The 17,730-nt window shown below is 44.5% G+C and overlaps 1 protein-coding gene across 7 annotated transcripts in view; it reads left to right on the top strand.

The window, feature by feature from the left end:
- Positions 1-14,545, top strand: part of LOC125446435 (H-2 class I histocompatibility antigen, Q9 alpha chain-like) — a 48,593-nt gene extending 34,048 nt beyond the window's left edge. For 5 of the 7 annotated variants that reach the window (XM_059639672.1, XM_048520012.1, XM_048520013.1 and 2 more), the window contains 6 exons: positions 3,105-3,365; positions 5,500-5,772; positions 6,358-6,630; positions 11,892-12,050; positions 12,275-12,313; positions 12,611-14,545. In XM_059639672.1, coding sequence (XP_059495655.1) covers positions 3,137-3,365; positions 5,500-5,772; positions 6,358-6,630; positions 11,892-12,050; positions 12,275-12,313; positions 12,611-12,636 — 999 coding nt within the window. In that variant the 5' untranslated portion in view covers positions 3,105-3,136 and the 3' untranslated portion in view covers positions 12,637-14,545. Of the gene's footprint in view, positions 1-943; positions 1,088-1,719; positions 1,945-3,104; positions 3,366-5,499; positions 5,773-6,357; positions 6,631-11,891; positions 12,051-12,274; positions 12,314-12,610 lie in introns of those variants that run through there. The other 2 variants (XM_048520011.1, XM_048520010.1) reach the window with 2 other exon arrangements.
- The last annotated feature ends 3,185 nt before the right edge of the window (positions 14,546-17,730 follow it).

The raw sequence follows: 17,730 nt of genomic DNA, 5'->3' as shown, positions 1-17,730 counted from the left end.
AACGACTTTGTAAGGAAAATACTGATAACTCTGCCAGCCCTGTCTTGTTTACGTGGGTTTAACCTAAACAGAGCTGACACAATTTCTGGGAAACTTCAGCTGGTCTGGCAGCATCTGTGGAGAGAAAGCAAAATCCAGTAACCCTTCTTCAGAACTTTGTTTTCTCTCCACAGATGCTGCCAGAACTGCAGATTTTGCCCAGCAGTTTCTGTTGTAGATTCTGATTTCCAGCATTAGCAGTTTGGGATTTTTTAAAACACATTTTCTGTTACTAACAGCCACCATAAACATATACTCCTTGCCAGAACAAAATCAGAAATTTCTGAGAAATTTCAGTCTGGCTGCATTTCTGGAAAGAAATCACATCTACATCTTTTCTAATCACAGGAAACACACCCTTTGCCTTTTGCTTTGAGGCCCCTTTATCATTTGTTCCAGCCCATCATTTTGACAGCCCACTTCAGTCCCACAGAAGACTCATTGTGGATGTTAACACTGTTTCCCCTACACAGACGCTGCCGGACTTGCTGAGTTTCTCCGTTCCCCCTTCCCCAGTTTTGTACTCAGATTTTCCAAGTGCCTTCCTGTGTTTGATGGAGTGAGGGACAGGCCAGTTCCTCAAACATTAACTGAATTACAACCTGAAACCCACAAACCTCCCCCTTCACTGAGGTCGTTTAAAACCTCCACAGACACTCAGCTCAACTCATCCAAACCCCGCACAATCCCGCTCCGAACTACATTACCCATGCTGCATTTGGGCTTGGCAGCTGTGAACCAAGCGAGGGGACGGTCCGCGGTGCCTGACGGGGGTTGTAGGCTTGTCCCGCGCAGCGGCGGTTAGCGTCCAGGAGTTTGAATTTTGACGACACGGCAGTCCGAGCCGCTGTCACGTGGGCGGTGAGAGCTCCTGTAAATAGCAACACAAAGTGGATTATTTTTAACTCTTTCCCCCTCCTTCAAACAAAAAAAAACTGCGGATGCTGGAAATCAGAGAATTCCTGGGAAAATGCAGCAGGATCCGGCATCATCAGTGTAGAGAAAGCAGAGTTCAACGTTTCGGGTCCAGTGACTGTCCTTCAGAAAGGTCCTCTCACTTCCTTCTTTAACCTTCGTGCCCTTCCATCACCTCCCATCGGCCTCATCCAGTCCCCATCACCTCCTTCCAACTATTGCTCTTCTCTCACTCCCCTTTGGCTCTCCCTTACCCATTCCCTTGTTGACAGCCCCACCACCTTCACCTTTCACCCTGCTCTCTCTCTCTCTCCCCCTCACCCTTGCGCTCAGACTCCTCACTTTGTGGATCGGTTATCTCTCAGTATGGGTCCCTTCTGGAATGAAGTCCTTCCCCAGCCTTTCCTGATGCTCAAACTCATCCAGCTGTAGGAAGATCCCAGAGCCCAGCTCAGCCACTCTATGACCTATTCTCAGGCCAGTCCTTTGTGGATAGACAGTCACTCCTGAGTGGGGAAGACAAATTTTAACCTGTTTCCATAATTGCAGCTTCTCCCTCTCTTTCACCCATAGTCTCAGGTTCTCAGTGTGAACTGCACATACTCTGGGATCTTGTAGAGAATCCAGTCCTAATCTACAGTTCTGTGTTAAAGCAGTCCTCCTAGCTGCTGCCCATTCAACTCTCCACCAAACTTAGCCCTGTTTTGATTTTGCCTGAGGACACGAGTTGCAACTGATAGCATTTGTGGTTTCCTGTATCTGCAGAGGACCTGGTCTGTGGAGCAGCCCTTAAAGATAAAGATTCAGCTTATATTTTCACTCAACGCAGGAGGCAGCTCACAGATCACATGAATCACTCGGTCTGAACTGAACAAGAAACATAGTTCCTTGGAAAAGATTCCTCACAAACTATCCATTACAGTCTGTTAAAGGAAGCTATGATGATTGGTCTTACAATGCTGGTCTCTCTGTTTGCAGTGGACTGTGCAGGTTGGTACTGTTGTCAGAGAGGGCTCCTCATGTCGGACTGGCTATTAGGGTATTAATTCTTGATTAGTGGATCAGGGTCTCTGTGCCAGGTTTGGGACTGGAATATTAAACGTCAGTGAGTAGTGGTGTCGTGTGGGCAATCATTTTCAGGCTGGAGAAACAGCTTAGCTATGATTTTAAAATCGATTCCAGTGTTTGTGATGCTGTCACTTTTGGAATCTGCAATTAAATCCTTTAAACAGTGTCATCACCTCAATAATTTCATTGGATTACGAGTCAGGTCTCTGCTATTTTGTTGAAGACTCAGTATCTGTCACTCTGACCTGCACACTTCATCTAGTCTATCCTTATTAAGGCCCAATGCCCAACACAGAAAGCAGTTCTGCTGAGGAATCTAACCAGAGCTTTGGACAATGGAAACGTCCTTTTAATAAGTAGGCAATGGAGCAATGCCAGGTCTTATTTACGGTGTCTGTGTTGGTGTTTATTTACAGGGGACTCTGTGTTGGGATTCATTTGCTGGTGTCTGTGTTGGGATTCATTTGCTGGGGGCTCTGTATTTTGGAGTTTATTTATAAAGGGAGGCAATGGCCTAGTGATACCATCAGTGGGCTATCAATCCAAAGACCCAGATAATGTTCTGGGGACCTGGATTTGAATCCTGCATTGGCAGATGGTGGAATGTCAATTCAATAAATATCAGGAATTAACAGACCATAAATCTGTTGTCAATTGTTGGAAAAACCCACCTGGTTCACTAATATCCTTCAGAGAGAGAAACTGCATTCTTGCCTGGCCTACATGTGACTCCAGACTCTCAGCAATGTGGTTGACTCTGAACTGCCTGCTGGGCAATTTGGGATGGGGAATAAGTGCTGGCTGGGCAGCGACACGCTCATCCTGTGAATGAATCAATAAAAATAATGAGAGCCCTCTGTGTTTTTGGGTTTATTTACAGGGCCCTCTGTCTTTCTGGGTTTATTTTAGAAGGAGCTGTATGGTTTATGGTTGCTTATGGGAGACTCTGTGCTGTAGGGTTTACTTACGGGGGGCTTTGCATTGGGATTTATACTCTGGTCTCACGTCAGATTTTATTTACAAGGAACTCTGTGATGTGTTTGAGGTACATGTCCTATTGTTTTCCTCTCTCCCTGTTGCAGGCTGTCATTCCCTCCGGTATTTCTACACTGCAATGACCCCAATTCATGGTCTCCCCAAGTTTCTGGCTATTGGTTATGTTGATGACATTCCGATAGATTACTATGACAGCGATCTTCGCAAATTGATCCCTCTGCAACGATGGATGGCAGAGTGTCAGGACCCTGAGTATTGGGAACAGCAGACTCAGGTCCTGAGGAGCTCTGAGCACATCGGGCTGACCAATATTCAGACAGCCTTAAACCGCACCAACCAGAGTGGAGGTGAGACTACCCCTCTCTCTAACCCCTGTGTTTCCCTGCTACCCATTCCCCACCCTTATTCCTCATTTTTCTCTGTTATCCCCACTCCCCCTGTCTTTTTATTACCTCCATCCTCCGTGTCTCTCTGTTTTCCCCATTCCCTGTCTCTATTCTCTCCAACCCTTTATGTCTGACCATTCCCCTTCCTTACTCATTTATGTTTCACTCCCTGCCACTTTATCTCTGAAATGGTGCTGGATTAGGTCTGGTTGAGTCACTGTTGTAGAGGGCTGGCACAGAAACAACAGATAACAAGTGGTATATGGAATTTAATCTAGATAAATGTGAGGTGCTACATTTTGGTAGGGCAAATCAGGGCAGCACTTGTATGCTTAATGATAAGGCTCTCGAGAGTGTTGCTACTCATAGGGACCATGGACCTTGAAGTGGCAGGTAAACAGTAGTGAAGAAAGCGTTTGGTACGCTTGCCTTTATTGGTCAGTGCATTGAGTACAGAAATTGGGACGTCATGTGGCTGCACAGGACAATGTTTAGGCCAGTATGGGAACACTGTGTTCAAGCCTGGCCTCCTTGCTATAGGAAAGAAGTTGGAAGGGCTCAGAAAAGACTTAAAAGGACGTTGCCAGGGCAGCAGGGTTTGGGCTAAAGGGAGAGGCTAAATAAGCTGAGGCAATTTTCTCTGGACAATCGGAAGCTGAGGGGTGACCTTTATAGAGATTTATAAAATCATGAGGCAAATGAATAGGGTGAATCATCGAGGGCTTTTCCCCAGGGCAGGGGAATCCATATCTAACGGGCACAGGTTTAAGGTGAGAGAGGAAAGATTTAAAAGGGATCCAAGGGGCAAATGGTTTCATACAAAGGGTGGGGTGTGTATGGAATGAACTGCAGGCGGAAATGGTGCAGACTGGTACATTTCCAACGTTTAAAAGGTATTTGAATGGGTTCATGAATAGAAAGGGTTTAGAGCAATATGGGCCAGTTACTAGCAAAAGGGACTGGATTAATTTAGGATGTTTGGTTGGTACAGTGTTTCCATGTTCTCAGTGTCTGACTGTATGGGCCCCTCTATACCGTAACCATCTTGTGATTCGACAAACAGGGAATACCTATATCCCTCCGATTGTAAATATTCCTCACTCCTTAACATTCCAAAAAATGCTGCTTTTCCTGTTTTTCTAATTTAATGCTTCTATGCATTGTATTCTGACTGCCCTATCCTACATCTTTTTGACATCCCTCAGCAGCATTATGTTCTCACGCTCAAAGCACTGCGGAGCTGAAGGAACACAGCAGGTCAGGCAGCATCAGAGGAGCAGGAGAGCTGATGTTTCGGGTTGGGCCTTTTTCATCAGAACTGCTCCTCCGATGTTGCCTGATCTGCTATGTTCCTCCAGCTCCACACTGTGTTGACTCTGACTCCAGCATCTGCAGTTCTTGCGATCTCTGTCCTCAGGGCTGACTTGGGTACTGATCCTTACAGGGTCTTTGTTAGTTCCAGCTTGCCAATCTGAATGTGACCTATTTAACCTGACTCTCTGCATTTTGTCCGTTAATCAGTTCTGAATCACCATGAATACTTATTTTCTGGAATAACCTTTTTATCTAGCACCTTATCAAAACTGATCTAAAATCCAAATACTACATACTAACAGAGGCTGAGAGGTGACGTTATAGACGTTTATAAAATCATAAGGCGAATGGATGGGGTGAATCATCAAGTCTTTTCCCCAGGGTAGGGCAGTCCAAATCTAGAGGGCATTGTCTTTCTCATTATTTATCATATTCATTATGTGATTGAAACGCTGAAATAGAATAGCCAAACATCATGTCCCTGTGATAAGTCCGTGTTAACTCTGTAGTCAGATTATTAGCCTGTTACTGTTATTCTAATAACAGGTTTCAGTATTTTTCCTGTGACTGTTATAAGGCTATAGCCCTCTGGATTCTGCCTCTTTTTCAAACAGCATTGTTAGGTTACCTTCCTTTCAATCTTTGGAGACTGTTTGAGAGTAGAAGGAACAGAGGAAGGTTACATCCTTCCACTAAGCTCTCCCTGCTGACTGACAGGTCAGGGTAGGTGGGTTCTCACAGCAAAGATTGCTGATTGGCTGTATGTGTGTTTGATTAACAGGGATCCACACAGTCCAGGTGATGCATGGCTGTGAGCTCCAGACTGATGGGAGGAGCAACGGATTTCACCAGGAAGGCTGGGATGGCCAGGACTACATTAGCTTTGACAAGGAGCACATGGTGTGGGTGACTCCAGTATCCTGGGGACTGATTACCAAGAACAAGTGGGACCAGGACAAGGCCAGGAATCTGCAGAGGAAGATTTACCTGGAGAGAACCTGCATTGAGTGGCTGAAAACATACTTGAAGCAGGGAGAGAAAGCGTTAAAACCCAGTGAGTGTGGGATGGGGAGATGGTGGAGAACGGAGAGTGGGAATATCTAAGAGTGAGGGAGTATTTTTTTAAATTCATTTATGAAATGTGGGCACTGCTGGCTTGACAAGCATTTATTGCTAAGATTGGCCTGAGGTCCTCAATCGCTAGTCCATTGATATTACCACAACATCTGAATGAAAGTGAGGGTTTGGGGTGACTGTGAGTGAGGGGAAACTGAGGTTGAGGTGCAGCGAGGAGTTTGGGATGGGCAATTGAGAGTGGGGAGGTTAATTGGAAGTGAGAATGAGTGTGAAGAGTGGGCAACTGAGAGTCGTCAGGACTGAGAATTGGGCGTTTGTAGGAGCTGAGATTGAGATGACAGCCTGTCAATCAGGACTGAATGACATTCATTATGTTATCGCTCAATAAAAGGTCTAATCCACAGATTATATGGGTATTTACAATTCCTTGTGGTCAGGGTTTAACCCCATATTAAAGGGCTATTTATGGTTCCTCCAGGTAGGGATCAGACTCCAATTTAAAGAGGTATTTATCAATGCCTGTCTCTCGCTGACCTGATTCTGATCTATTTCACTTTCTCAGTTGCTCCTCAGATGTTTCTTACTGTGGATGTCACATCAGCAACTGAATCAGCTCAACTGTCCTGTCTTGTGACAGGATTTTACCCTCGAGATATTGAAGTCATCCTCCTAAAAAATGGCACACCAATTGGAGAAACGTACTCCACTGGAATTCTTCCCAACCACAATGGCACTTACCAATTCAGGAGATGGGCAGTAATAGAATTGGAAGACACAGCCACTTATTCCTGTCAGTATGAACACGGCAGCAAAGGAGTGGAGACCAGACAGTGGGGTAAGAGCAATAGTGACTGCTGGGGATAGCCTAATTGTGGGTGATTGTAAGGAACTGTGTGTGTCAAGGACTGCGGAAGATACTGTGTGTGTGTCTGTCAGGGACTGTGGGGGGGATGGGAATAAATGTGTCTGTGTCAGGGTCTTTGGGGTATCAGAGATAATGGGAACTGCAGATGCTGGAGAATCCAAGATAACAAAATGGGAAGGTGAATGAACACAGCAGGCCAAGCAGCATTTCAGGAGCACAAAAGCTGACGTTTTGGGCCTAGACCCTTCATCAGAGAGGAGGGTGGGGAGAGGGTTCTGACATAAATAGGGAGAGAGGGGGAGGCGGACCGAAGATGGATAGAGGAGAAGATAGGAGGTGGGGAGGGGATAGGTCAGTCCGGGGAGGCGGATGAGGTTGGTAGGTGGGAAATGGAGGTGCGGCTTGAGGTGGGAGGAGGGGATAGGTGAGAGGAGGAACAGGTTAGGGAGGCGGGGATGAGCTGAGCTGGTTTTGTGATGCAGTGGGGGGAGGGGACGAGCTGGTCTGGTTTTGGGATGCAGTGGCGGAGGGGGAGATTTTGAAGCTAGTGAAGTCCACATTGATACCATTGGGCTGCAGAGTTCCCAAGCAGAATGAGTTGCTGTTCCTGCAATCTTCGGGTGGCATCATTGTGGCACTGCGGGAGGCCCATGATGGACATGTCGTCTAAGGAATGGGAGGGGGAGTTAAAATGGTTCGCGACTGGGAGGTGCAGTTGTTTATTACGAACCAAGCGGAGGTGTTCTGCAAAGCGTTCCCCAATGTAGAGGGAAGCCGCACCGGGTACAATGGATACAGCATACTACATTGGCGGATGTGCAGGTGAGCATCTGCTTAATATGGAAGTCATCTTGGGGCCTGAGATGGGGTTGAGGGAGGAGGTGTGAGGGCAAGTGTAGCACTTCCTGCGGTTGCAGGGGAAGGTGCCAGGAGTAGAGGGGTTGGAGGGGAGTGTGGAGCGGATAAGGGAGTCACGGAGAGAGTGGTCTCTCCGGAAGGCAGACAAGGGTGGGGATGGAAAAATGTCTTGGGTGGTGGGGTCGGATTGTAGATGGCGGAAGTGTCGGACGATGATGCGTTGTATGCGGAGGTTGGTCGGGTGGTATGTGAGGACGAGGGGGATTCTCTTAGGGCGGTTATTGCGGGGGCGGGGTGTGAGGGATGTGTTGCGGGAAATGCGGGAGACACGGTCATGGGCATTCTCGACCACTGCGGGGTAGCGGGGGGGAGTTGTGGTCCCTGACGAACGCGGACATCTGGGATGTTTGGGAGTGGAATGCCTCATCCTGGGAGCAGATGCGGCGGAGGCGAAGGAATTAGGAATAGGGGATGGAATTTTTGCAGGGGGTTGGGTGGGAGGAGGTGTATTCTAGGTAGCGGTGGGAGTCAGTGGGCTTGAAGTGGACACAGTTTCTAGCTGGTTGCCTGAGATGAAGCCTGAGAGGTCCAGGAAGGGGAGGGATGTGTTGGAGATGGCCCAGGTGAACTTGAGGTTGAGGTGGAAGGTGTTGGTGAAGTGGATGAACTGATCGAGCTCCTCTTGGGAACAAGAGGCAGCACCAATACAGTCCTCAATGTAATAGAGGAAGAGGTGGGGTTTGGGGCCAGTGTAGGTGCGGAAGAGGGACTGTTCCATGTTACCTGCAAAGAGGCAGGCATAGCTTGGGCCCATGCGGGTACCCATGGCCACCCCCTTTGTCTGTCGGAAGTGGAAGGAATCGAAAGAGAAGTTGTTGAGGGTGAGGACGTGTTTGGCTAGGCAGATGAGGGTGTCGGTGGAGGGGTATTGGTCAGGCCTGCAGGACAGGAAGAAGCGGAGAGCCTTAAGGCCATCTGCAGGAGGAATGCAGCTGTATAGGACTGGACGTCCATGGTGAAAATGAGGTGTTGGGGGGGCAGGGAGTTGGAAGTTCTGGAGAAGGTGGAGGGCATGGGTGGTGTCACGGACATAGGTGGGGAGAAAATGGAGTCCAGGTAGGTGGAGATGAGTTCGGTGGGGCAGGAGCAGGCGGAGACAATAGGTCAGCCAGGGTAGGCAGGTTTGTGGATTTTGGGAAGGAAATAGAAGCGGGCGGTGCGGGGCTGGGGAACAGTGAGGTTGGAGGCTGTGGGTGGGAGGTCCCCTGAGGTGATGTGGTCATGGATGGTATTGGAGATGATGGTTTGGTGCTTGGGGGTGGGGTCATGATCCAGCCGCACCTCCATTTCCCACCTACCAACCTCATCCTGCCTCCTTGACCTGTCCATCCTCCACAGACTGACCTATCCCCTCCCCACCTAGATTCTCCTCGATTCATCTTTGGTCTGCCTCCCCCTCTCTCCCTACTTATTTCAGAATCCCCTCCCCATCCCCCTCTCTGTTGAAGGGTCTAGGCCTGAAACGTCAGATTTTGTACTCCTGAGATGCTGCTTGGCCTGCTGTGTTCATACAGCTTCACACTTTGTTATCTTTGGGGTATGGTGTGTGTCAGAGATTGTGGGGCCAGTGTCTGTTTGAGGGACTGAGATCTGTGTCAACTTTGAAATATGAGGTTAAAAGGTTTCTCACACACTGCCAAATCTAAACTGTGTCCCACTGACATACTGACCCTACATGTCACAATGCAAATCTGTGGTAATACTATGGCCCATTCACTTACTATAACCACTGTATCTGACCACCGCTGTGGCAACCATATGTGTTAGTGTAGGTTTTATAAAGCAGTCAGTCACTGATTTATAAAAACTTCCTTCACTACAGTTTGATTTAAAAAATTGCAAGGATTCAGACCTTTTGAAAGCAGAAACTGTTAGCATTGAAACCTCTTTATTTATATAAAACAAATTATGTAATTGATAAAATTGCTAAGAGACAGAGCTGCCAATTATGCACTGTTTTTCCCTTTGCTGCAGCTATTTCAGTATTCTAACGGACATAAAGCTTGTTAGCCACAAATGTGTAATGACTCTTGCAAAGAGTAATCTGCTCATCGCTTGGGGACTCTTGCAGAACATTATTGCAACCCAGCTTTCAGCCTGAAAGACCTTTATTCATCTTCATCTTTGCATTGTTACAAAACTAATTTCTTAACCCTTAATTCCATTTGCCAGCACCGCCTTAATAAATCTCCTTTTGTCGTAATTTGTTGAACTTTTTAACAAGCCCATGGATATAATATGTACTGCGCAAACTTGATCAATCTTCCCTGCTACATCTTCAAAGATTTCCACCAAGTTAATCAGGCATAACTTCCCTTTAATCCATGCCTTTCCAAATGAAACTTGATTTTGCCTCTGATGATTTCCACTGCTGTCGGACTGTTTGCCCTGTACTTTTCTGGGTTTATCCTTCTCTCAGTGAATGATGTTATAACAGGAGTGAATCTCCCGTCTTCCAGGTTCACACCAGTGTCCAATGAAAATTGAGAGATGTGACCAGTTTCAGCCATTTACATATGAGCTTCTTTCAGTAATCTCTGACGCATTCCATCTGGAACCAATAAATAATAAATCTAACCACTTTCAAACATCTTGCCATTTATCACTACTCTGTCCATAACTGCCGTCTCCAAGTTTACTGTCACTAAATTGTTTACTTTCTTTGGGAAGACAGGTGTCATGTGTTCATTTAATAGTTTAGCTATAATTAGGGTCACATCTAGAGTATAGTTAAATTTTTATCTAGTCCTCGGTACTGCTCCACCGGAAAGATACAGATAGAAAGGTACTGGAAGGAGTTCAGCACAGACTTACTCAAATGTTGCACAGTTTTAGGAGTTTAATTATTGAAGAGGGCTGACTTAAACCAGTCTGATCTTCACTGAGGTGGCGTAGGTTCATGGTGATTTTATTGAGTATTTAAGGATTCTGAAAGGAGTTGTTGGTAAGGTAGATGGAATGGATTGCTTTTTCGTGATGGGGAGTGCAGGAAAAGGGAGAAAGCCATCAAATCAGAGTCCGCACATTCCAGGAGAGATGCTTGAAAACACCGCTTTGCACTGTTGAGCTCTCTTCTACAAAACAAAGCAGAATTCGCTCAATTAATTTCAAATCTCACATTGACAAAGTTTTGGATTGTTAAAAGTATTAAAAAATAAGCAGTTCAGATAGAGATCACTTGTGATCTCACCAAATGGTGGAACAGATACAAATGGACTGAATTGTCACTTTCTACTCCTATTGTCTGAGTTATTCAGTAGTTTCCAGGTTTACCTCTGACTTCCTGGAATGTAATCTTAGTGATTTCACAACCTTCTGACATCTCCCTCACATGAGAAACATAAGGAGATGGTGATCAGGGCCTCTGCAGTCCTCACCTTTCATTTCTGCAGTAACCTGAAATGCATCCCATCAGCCAGGAGGACATTTTTGATGTTCAGTTCTTTTTAACGCAGTTCCTTTTCTCAATCTATTTTTATTTCATCTGATTCCCATACAACCTTCTTCTCTAGTGTTTTATTGATAGCGTCGTCTTTAGTCAAGCTCGATTTTAAACACTCATGTGGACAGAGGGCATGTATAATGTACTAAATAAGATAACCCTTCTTTTCATCTATAACCAACCCTACTCCTCCTTGCCTGCTACTTAACTGCTTCACGTTGAGAAATTCACCTGGGCCAAACCACTTTTTAACGTTCTAATTTTTACATATCCTTTTCCAAAGCTATTCCTATCCTTGATACTGTAATCAGTGTTTCCTATACGGTTTCCCACAAAGCCAAACCCCTTATCTTTCTTCATTCCACAGGTCAAGCATTCCAAGGCTGTAACAGGATCTATGAATAATCATGTCATCACTTCTTTGCCCCACTAGAAACCTTTGAACTCCCATTAGTGCCACAAAGTGATTGTGAGACTGGGAAGTGGATAAATTGATTGTGCAACCAGAAATGAGATTATTTGTGAGGTTGTTCTGGTGATTCATCACTCATTCGGTGATTAGAATGGAGTTTGGATGATTAGTATTTTAAATGTCTGAAAAGAAATCAATCTTCATTTAATTATCTCCCTCCTAAAGTGTATCATAAGAGTGTAATCCCTGCCACAGTGCATCTTTCCAACCAATATCATACTCCAGTTAGATGGCCTATCACACCATAGATTGTATTCAAGATGCAAACAGCCTTGGTACAACTGTTTCTCAATGAGCAGTGACTGTGATTATTCATTGATCATTGATCTCGTCCTCATTTGTTCATTTCCCCCCCCCCCCCCCCCACTTCCTCCACCACCGCCGTCGCCACCACTACAGTTGAGGCATTTCAACTATCTCCAAGATCTCGACAGGGAACAAGTAAACATTTGGATGTTGGAATTGTTGCTGCTGTCCTCGTTCTGATTGGTCTTACCATTGGTATGTTTGTCTGGAAGAGGAGAAGGAAGATATCAGGACCAGATCTGTCACTGACAGGTAGGAGCAGGTTGACTTACTACCATGGTTGAGAGACATTACCCAAGGTGGTTTGGGGGCCAATTGGGAATGCAAGTTCCCAAGCGTGTGTACTGTAAATTTGTGCGGGTAATGATGAGGGTGCTTTGCGTAAATGATGTTACCCTTATGTACAGAGTAAATTTGTGTCGTTGCAGTGTAAGGGAGCTGCAACTGAAGTTATAGTTTTGTCTGCCTCTCTTTAGGAGGAGAGAAGAAATCTGGTTCCGATGTGGGAAAACTAAGTATGAAAATAATACAGACTTGTCCCTGTGTCTGTTGGTGTATTTCTCCCTGTCTCCTTAGATGTTGTCATTTCTGTCTCAATTATGCATTCATGTCTGCCTCGATCCATGTGTTTGTATGTGTTTTGTGTATGTTTGTCTGTCTCTTTCTATGTAACTGCATGTCTCCGTGAATATGTGTGTTTTTATGTCAGTGTGACTGTTTCTTTGGCTGTCTCTAAGTCCCTGTATGTCACATTCTCATGTTTGTAAAATGTGTAAAATAATCTGTGTGACAGATATGTTTCCTTTTCACAGCTACTGATTCAGGGGAATCACCCTGAATCTTCCTCTTTGGCCTGAGGTATGAAGTCACACTCTGGAATTGTTATGGCTGAACATGCATCAAACCAGCATGAACTATGGGCCTGTTGCACTGGGGGAAGAGACTGGACTGAATATCATCTTTGATTTCTCACGACATATTTTTCACTCTGGGAAAACCCAGGTTTGTGACCCAGTCTGGAAAAAACAACAACTCCAAGTAATGAGGTCAATAGCTCTGGTGTCGCATCATTCAGTTTCATTTAATGCACAGGGCCGTAATTAATTTGTTTGTTATGTGGAAGGAATAGTTTAATTTTGTCAGCATTGAGCAAGCCAGAGTCAGGTCCGTTAGAGCGTGAAACTTCTCTCTTCCTCCTCGAGTCACCACCTTTTCTACTGCAGCAGCTCACTATTCATTGCTTCACTTCCCAATAGCAAGAGGACCTTGTATATTGATAAGCCCAGCTAAGCCATTCAGCCCCTCGGACTCATCCTTGCTCAGTGAAATATGATTTCTCCCAATCCTCTTGTCTAACTGCTGTCCAATGACCAATTCCAGTATTAACTACTCAGTGTGAATTGGTCTGATTCTTTTGTTTCTCTGGTATTGTAGTGATGTTTAAAAATGAATCTTCTGGGATCCTCTTGTTCTATTCAAGGTCTCTGACCTGTAGCAGAATTCACTTCCCTGAAAGACTCATCTGCTAATCCTGAAACCTGAACAACAAGTCTCTGCCACAGGATCAAACATTGGTCCCGTTCCCCTTTAAAGAATCAGAATTAATTTACATCTTCCTCTCTCTGTTCAAACAACTTGACAAAAATTCCTCCTCTTCTCTCTCCTCACGTAGTCACCACTTAAAATCATTTGTTACCTTCACTGACTCCTCAGATAGGGAAAAATTGGCACTTCTTAATTTTGTAAACCCTTGATTAAATCATCTTTTATTTCTTCTGCTCCTGTTCAGAGTCAGCACACTGGCCACTGAGCGAGATTAGTGTTGATGGCAAGATGTTGTGGGGAGTAGACCTGTCGATGAGACTCAAATATGTATGTTTTAAGTTTTTTTTCCCTCTTCTTGATTGTTAATAACAAGCACTTGGTAATAGTTTGTGTACAAGTTTGTTGCAGTATGCAAATTTTCACATTAGGTGTGAAAGGATGTGTGTCAGATACCATCAAACTGTGACAAAAAATGCAAAGTTTGGCACAGATGTATCCTGTTATGAACTTGTTGTGAAAGCAACTTTATCTGATGTGAAAAGAGTTGTTTTTCTGCAATATTTTGGATAAGAATAACCTGGATTAATTGAATTCTGTTACTGATCCATTTCCTGATATGTTGCAAAGACCGGTCTCTCTGACAGTGTAATAACTTAGGTACATTGTAAAGGTACAGTAAATTGCAGCTTTCAAAAAGCAGCAATATACTTAAATGTAAACTGGCTACTGTATTTAGAAACAGAATTTCTGTCAGACCGGGTCGGGGTGTTGGGAGGTGCTGGAGTTTAATAATTGAGACTTGTGATCCATTTCAGCTGTTTTGCCAATGTTTAAATCAAGACTGTAATAAACACAGGAGCTGAGTGGCCAAGCAGAGCCCACACTGGCATCACTCAGTGGTTTATTGAGCGGGGACTGCTTGATAGCACTGATACCTTTCACCATTTCACTAATGATCAAGGGAAGTCTAATGGGATGGTAACTGGCTGTGTTGGGTTTTTTCCTGCTTTTTCTGCACTGAACATACTTGGGTAGTTTTCCACATTGTCAGATATATACCAATGCCATAATTGTACTGGAACATCTTGGTGAGGGGAGTGGCAAGTTCTGGAGCACAAGTCTATAGCATTATTGATAGAATGGTTGTTAGGGCCGTGGACATCTCATCATCTGCTGTCTCCAACCGTTTCTTCATATCATGTAGAGAGAATCAAATTGACTGAAGCTTTTGTGCTCCTGAGATGCTGCTTGGCCTGCTGTGTTCATCCAGCCTCACATTTTATTATCTTGGAATCTCCAGCATCTGCAGTTCCCATTATCTCTGACTGAAGACTGGTACTTGTGATGCTGGGGACCACTGGAGGAGGCAAAGATAGGTCATCCACTTGGCACTTCTGACTGAAGATTTTTGTCAATGCTTCAGCCTTTGCTTTTGCACTAATGTATTGGGTGCTTCCATCATTGAGGGTGGACATATTTGTGGAGCCTCTTTCAGTGAGTTGTTTCATTGCTCACCACCAATGATGACTAGGTTAAACAAGACTGCAGAGTATAGTCAACCCATTGGTTGTCGAATTGCTGCTTATGCTACTTATAACCTGTCTTGTAGTTTAGATAATGTCCAATTTGAGCTGTTCTTTAAGGGAACTTTGCAAATGTTATGAATAAATGGTGGGACTATTATAAGGTAAGTGAATATTAGAGGAATGTAGAAATGAAAAACAGTATTACATTATGTAGCATCTTTCATGACCAGTAGCGATCTCAGTGTTTCCCAGTCGATGATGAATTTTTGAAGGCCGCTGTCCAGACAGTGTTCTATTTTTCTCTTGATGGGATGTGGGTGTCATAGGAAAGGCCTGTATTTGTTGTCCATCCTCCTCCCTCTTCAGCTCCCTTAAAAGTCAACCACATTGCAGTGAGTCTGGCATCATGTGTAGCCCAGACCAGGTGGTAACAACAGATTTCCATTAGTGATCCAGATATATTTTCATCATTGCCAGTCTGACTGCAAATGTGGATTGATTAACTAAGTTGGCTGGATGGCATATTTGTAATGCAGAATGGTGCCAACAGCTTGGGTTCTATTCCTGCACCAGGTGAAGTTACTATGAACGACTCTCCTTCTCAACCTCTCCATTCAACTGAGGTGTGGTAACCCTCAGGTCACCTCCAGTGGTCACTCTAATGAGAGTCCTCCTATGGCCTGGTAAATCTATGGAAACTTCATTACTGTGACTAGCTTCATAATTCAAAGGTAGACATTGAATTCTAAACTCACAGACTGCCACGGTGGGATGTTGGCCCATTTCCCCAGAGCATATCCTGACACTTCGGACCACTGGCCCAGTGATAGTACCATAACATTGCCTGTCTGCCTTCTGCTTTGGCTTTAAATGTCACACCTCTGTAAATGAATATCAACCAAGAAGTTCAAACTGTGGCCAGCCATAACCAATGTCCTTAATTGATGTAACGCTCAGTGATGTGTGTATCTGCAGCACAATTCTCATTCAAGCACTCACCCATTTTCCCACAAAGTGCCTTACCTGAAGGACAAATGTAACATCGTGAGATCACATTAGCCCATTTTTTATCAGCTCTGGTTCACCACAACCATATGCCTGTTCTATGAGAGCAGTTGACCATGTGGCTAAGTCAAATATTTGGCTGGGGCTAAAACAATAAACATAGGATTATATGCATGGTCTGGTAATGCAATGGATAGTGACGTCCGAGTCAGAAACTCCAGCATGGAGTCTCGCACTCCAAGGCTTGACAAAATCGGATTGTATGCATGATGTCAAACAGATGGAGAATCAACCTGTAAACCCGTTCAACACACAGGAATGGTACATGGGAAGAGCCGTAGAGGCTCTTGCTCATATAATGAAAATAAACCAGATTATCTCGCACAATGACTTCCCTCCTCCAAATCAATGTACTAAATCCAAATTTACAGATGACACAAAAGTAGGTGGAATGGCAAGTTGCAAGATATTGATATGTTATTGAAGCTGGCAAATGGAGAATGAGGGAAAATGCCAAGTTCATCTTGGAAGGGAGATCAAAATTATCTAAATGGAGAAAAACATCAGGAAGCAGCAACATAAAAGGACTTGGTGTTTCTTGTGCACTGACACTAAGCTAGGACACAAGTGCAGCAAGAAAGGTAATGGAATGTTGGCCCTTATTTCAAAGATGTTAAAGGAAGAGTAGGCAAGACTGCAACTGAATGAGGTGCTAATGGGACCACACCTAGAGTACTGCGAACAGTTTCGGACTCCTTATGTAAGGAAAGACAGTTTCATTGAAGGCAGTTCATAGAACGTTAACAAATGTAATGATGAGTGTAGAGGGGTTTCTTCGTAGGCAAAGGCTAAACATGTTGAGATACTACTGACTGGAGTTTAGAAGAGTGAATGATGATCTCATTGAAATAGATATGTTTGTTAAGGGGGCTTGACAGGATAAATGCGGAGAGGATGTTGCCACTCATGGGTCAGTCTAGGGCCAATGGGCACAGTTTCAGAACGGAAGATTTAATACTGAAATGAGTATGGCTTCCTTTCTCAGAGGGCTGAGAGTCTTTGGAATTCCTTACCATTTGCAGCTGTGGGGACAGAGCTCTTGTATATATTTAAGGCTGAGTTAGGTACATTCTCAATCCGTGTGGGGATATGGGGAAAAGACAGTAAAATGGACTTGAGGAATGTCAGGTCAGCCATGAACCAGTTGAATGTTGGAGTAGTTTCGAGGTGCTGACTGTCATAATCCTGTTCCTCGTCCTTATGGTCTTATCACAATCCATCGTTCCAGACTATGATACTCAGGTGAAAGTGGATATTGCTGAAGCAGTTCAGTCTCCTTGTTGAACTGCAGCCAACACTGCCACAGGTCCGGTATATGGCATAGAAACAAGTCATTTGGCCAAAGCAGTCCAAGCCAGCATGAGGTGGGCTACTAGTGAGCAGTATCCATATATAGAGATTGTGATGAAGAAAGGGATTTTACAAGCAAAGTTTTTTTTAAACTGAATTACAGAAATTAATGGTGATTAGAGACACATTGCACATAAAGCTGAAGCATTTGCCTACTGCAGAGGTTTCCAGCATCACAGATGCCAGTCTTCAGGCAACTTGAATCAATCCACATGGTATCAACAAACATTTGGCATCACTGGATACCACCAAGCCTGTGAACCTTGATAAGATTCTAGTAATAATGCTGGAGACTTATGCTCCAATACTTGCTGTTTCTTGTAAAAGTTCAGTGCAGCTACACCACTGACAGTGTAGAAAATTTCCCTGCTATATCCTGTACACACAAATCAGGACGACGTCTATCCTATTGTTCTATCAGTTTATTCCATTATTGAAGTGATAAA

Source organism: Stegostoma tigrinum, chromosome 34 (assembly GCF_030684315.1).
Source record: "Stegostoma tigrinum isolate sSteTig4 chromosome 34, sSteTig4.hap1, whole genome shotgun sequence".
NCBI classification, from domain to species: domain Eukaryota; kingdom Metazoa; phylum Chordata; class Chondrichthyes; order Orectolobiformes; family Stegostomatidae; genus Stegostoma; species Stegostoma tigrinum.
Note: the sequence above shows the minus strand (reverse complement) of the source record. Positions and strands in the feature narration are given on the sequence as shown.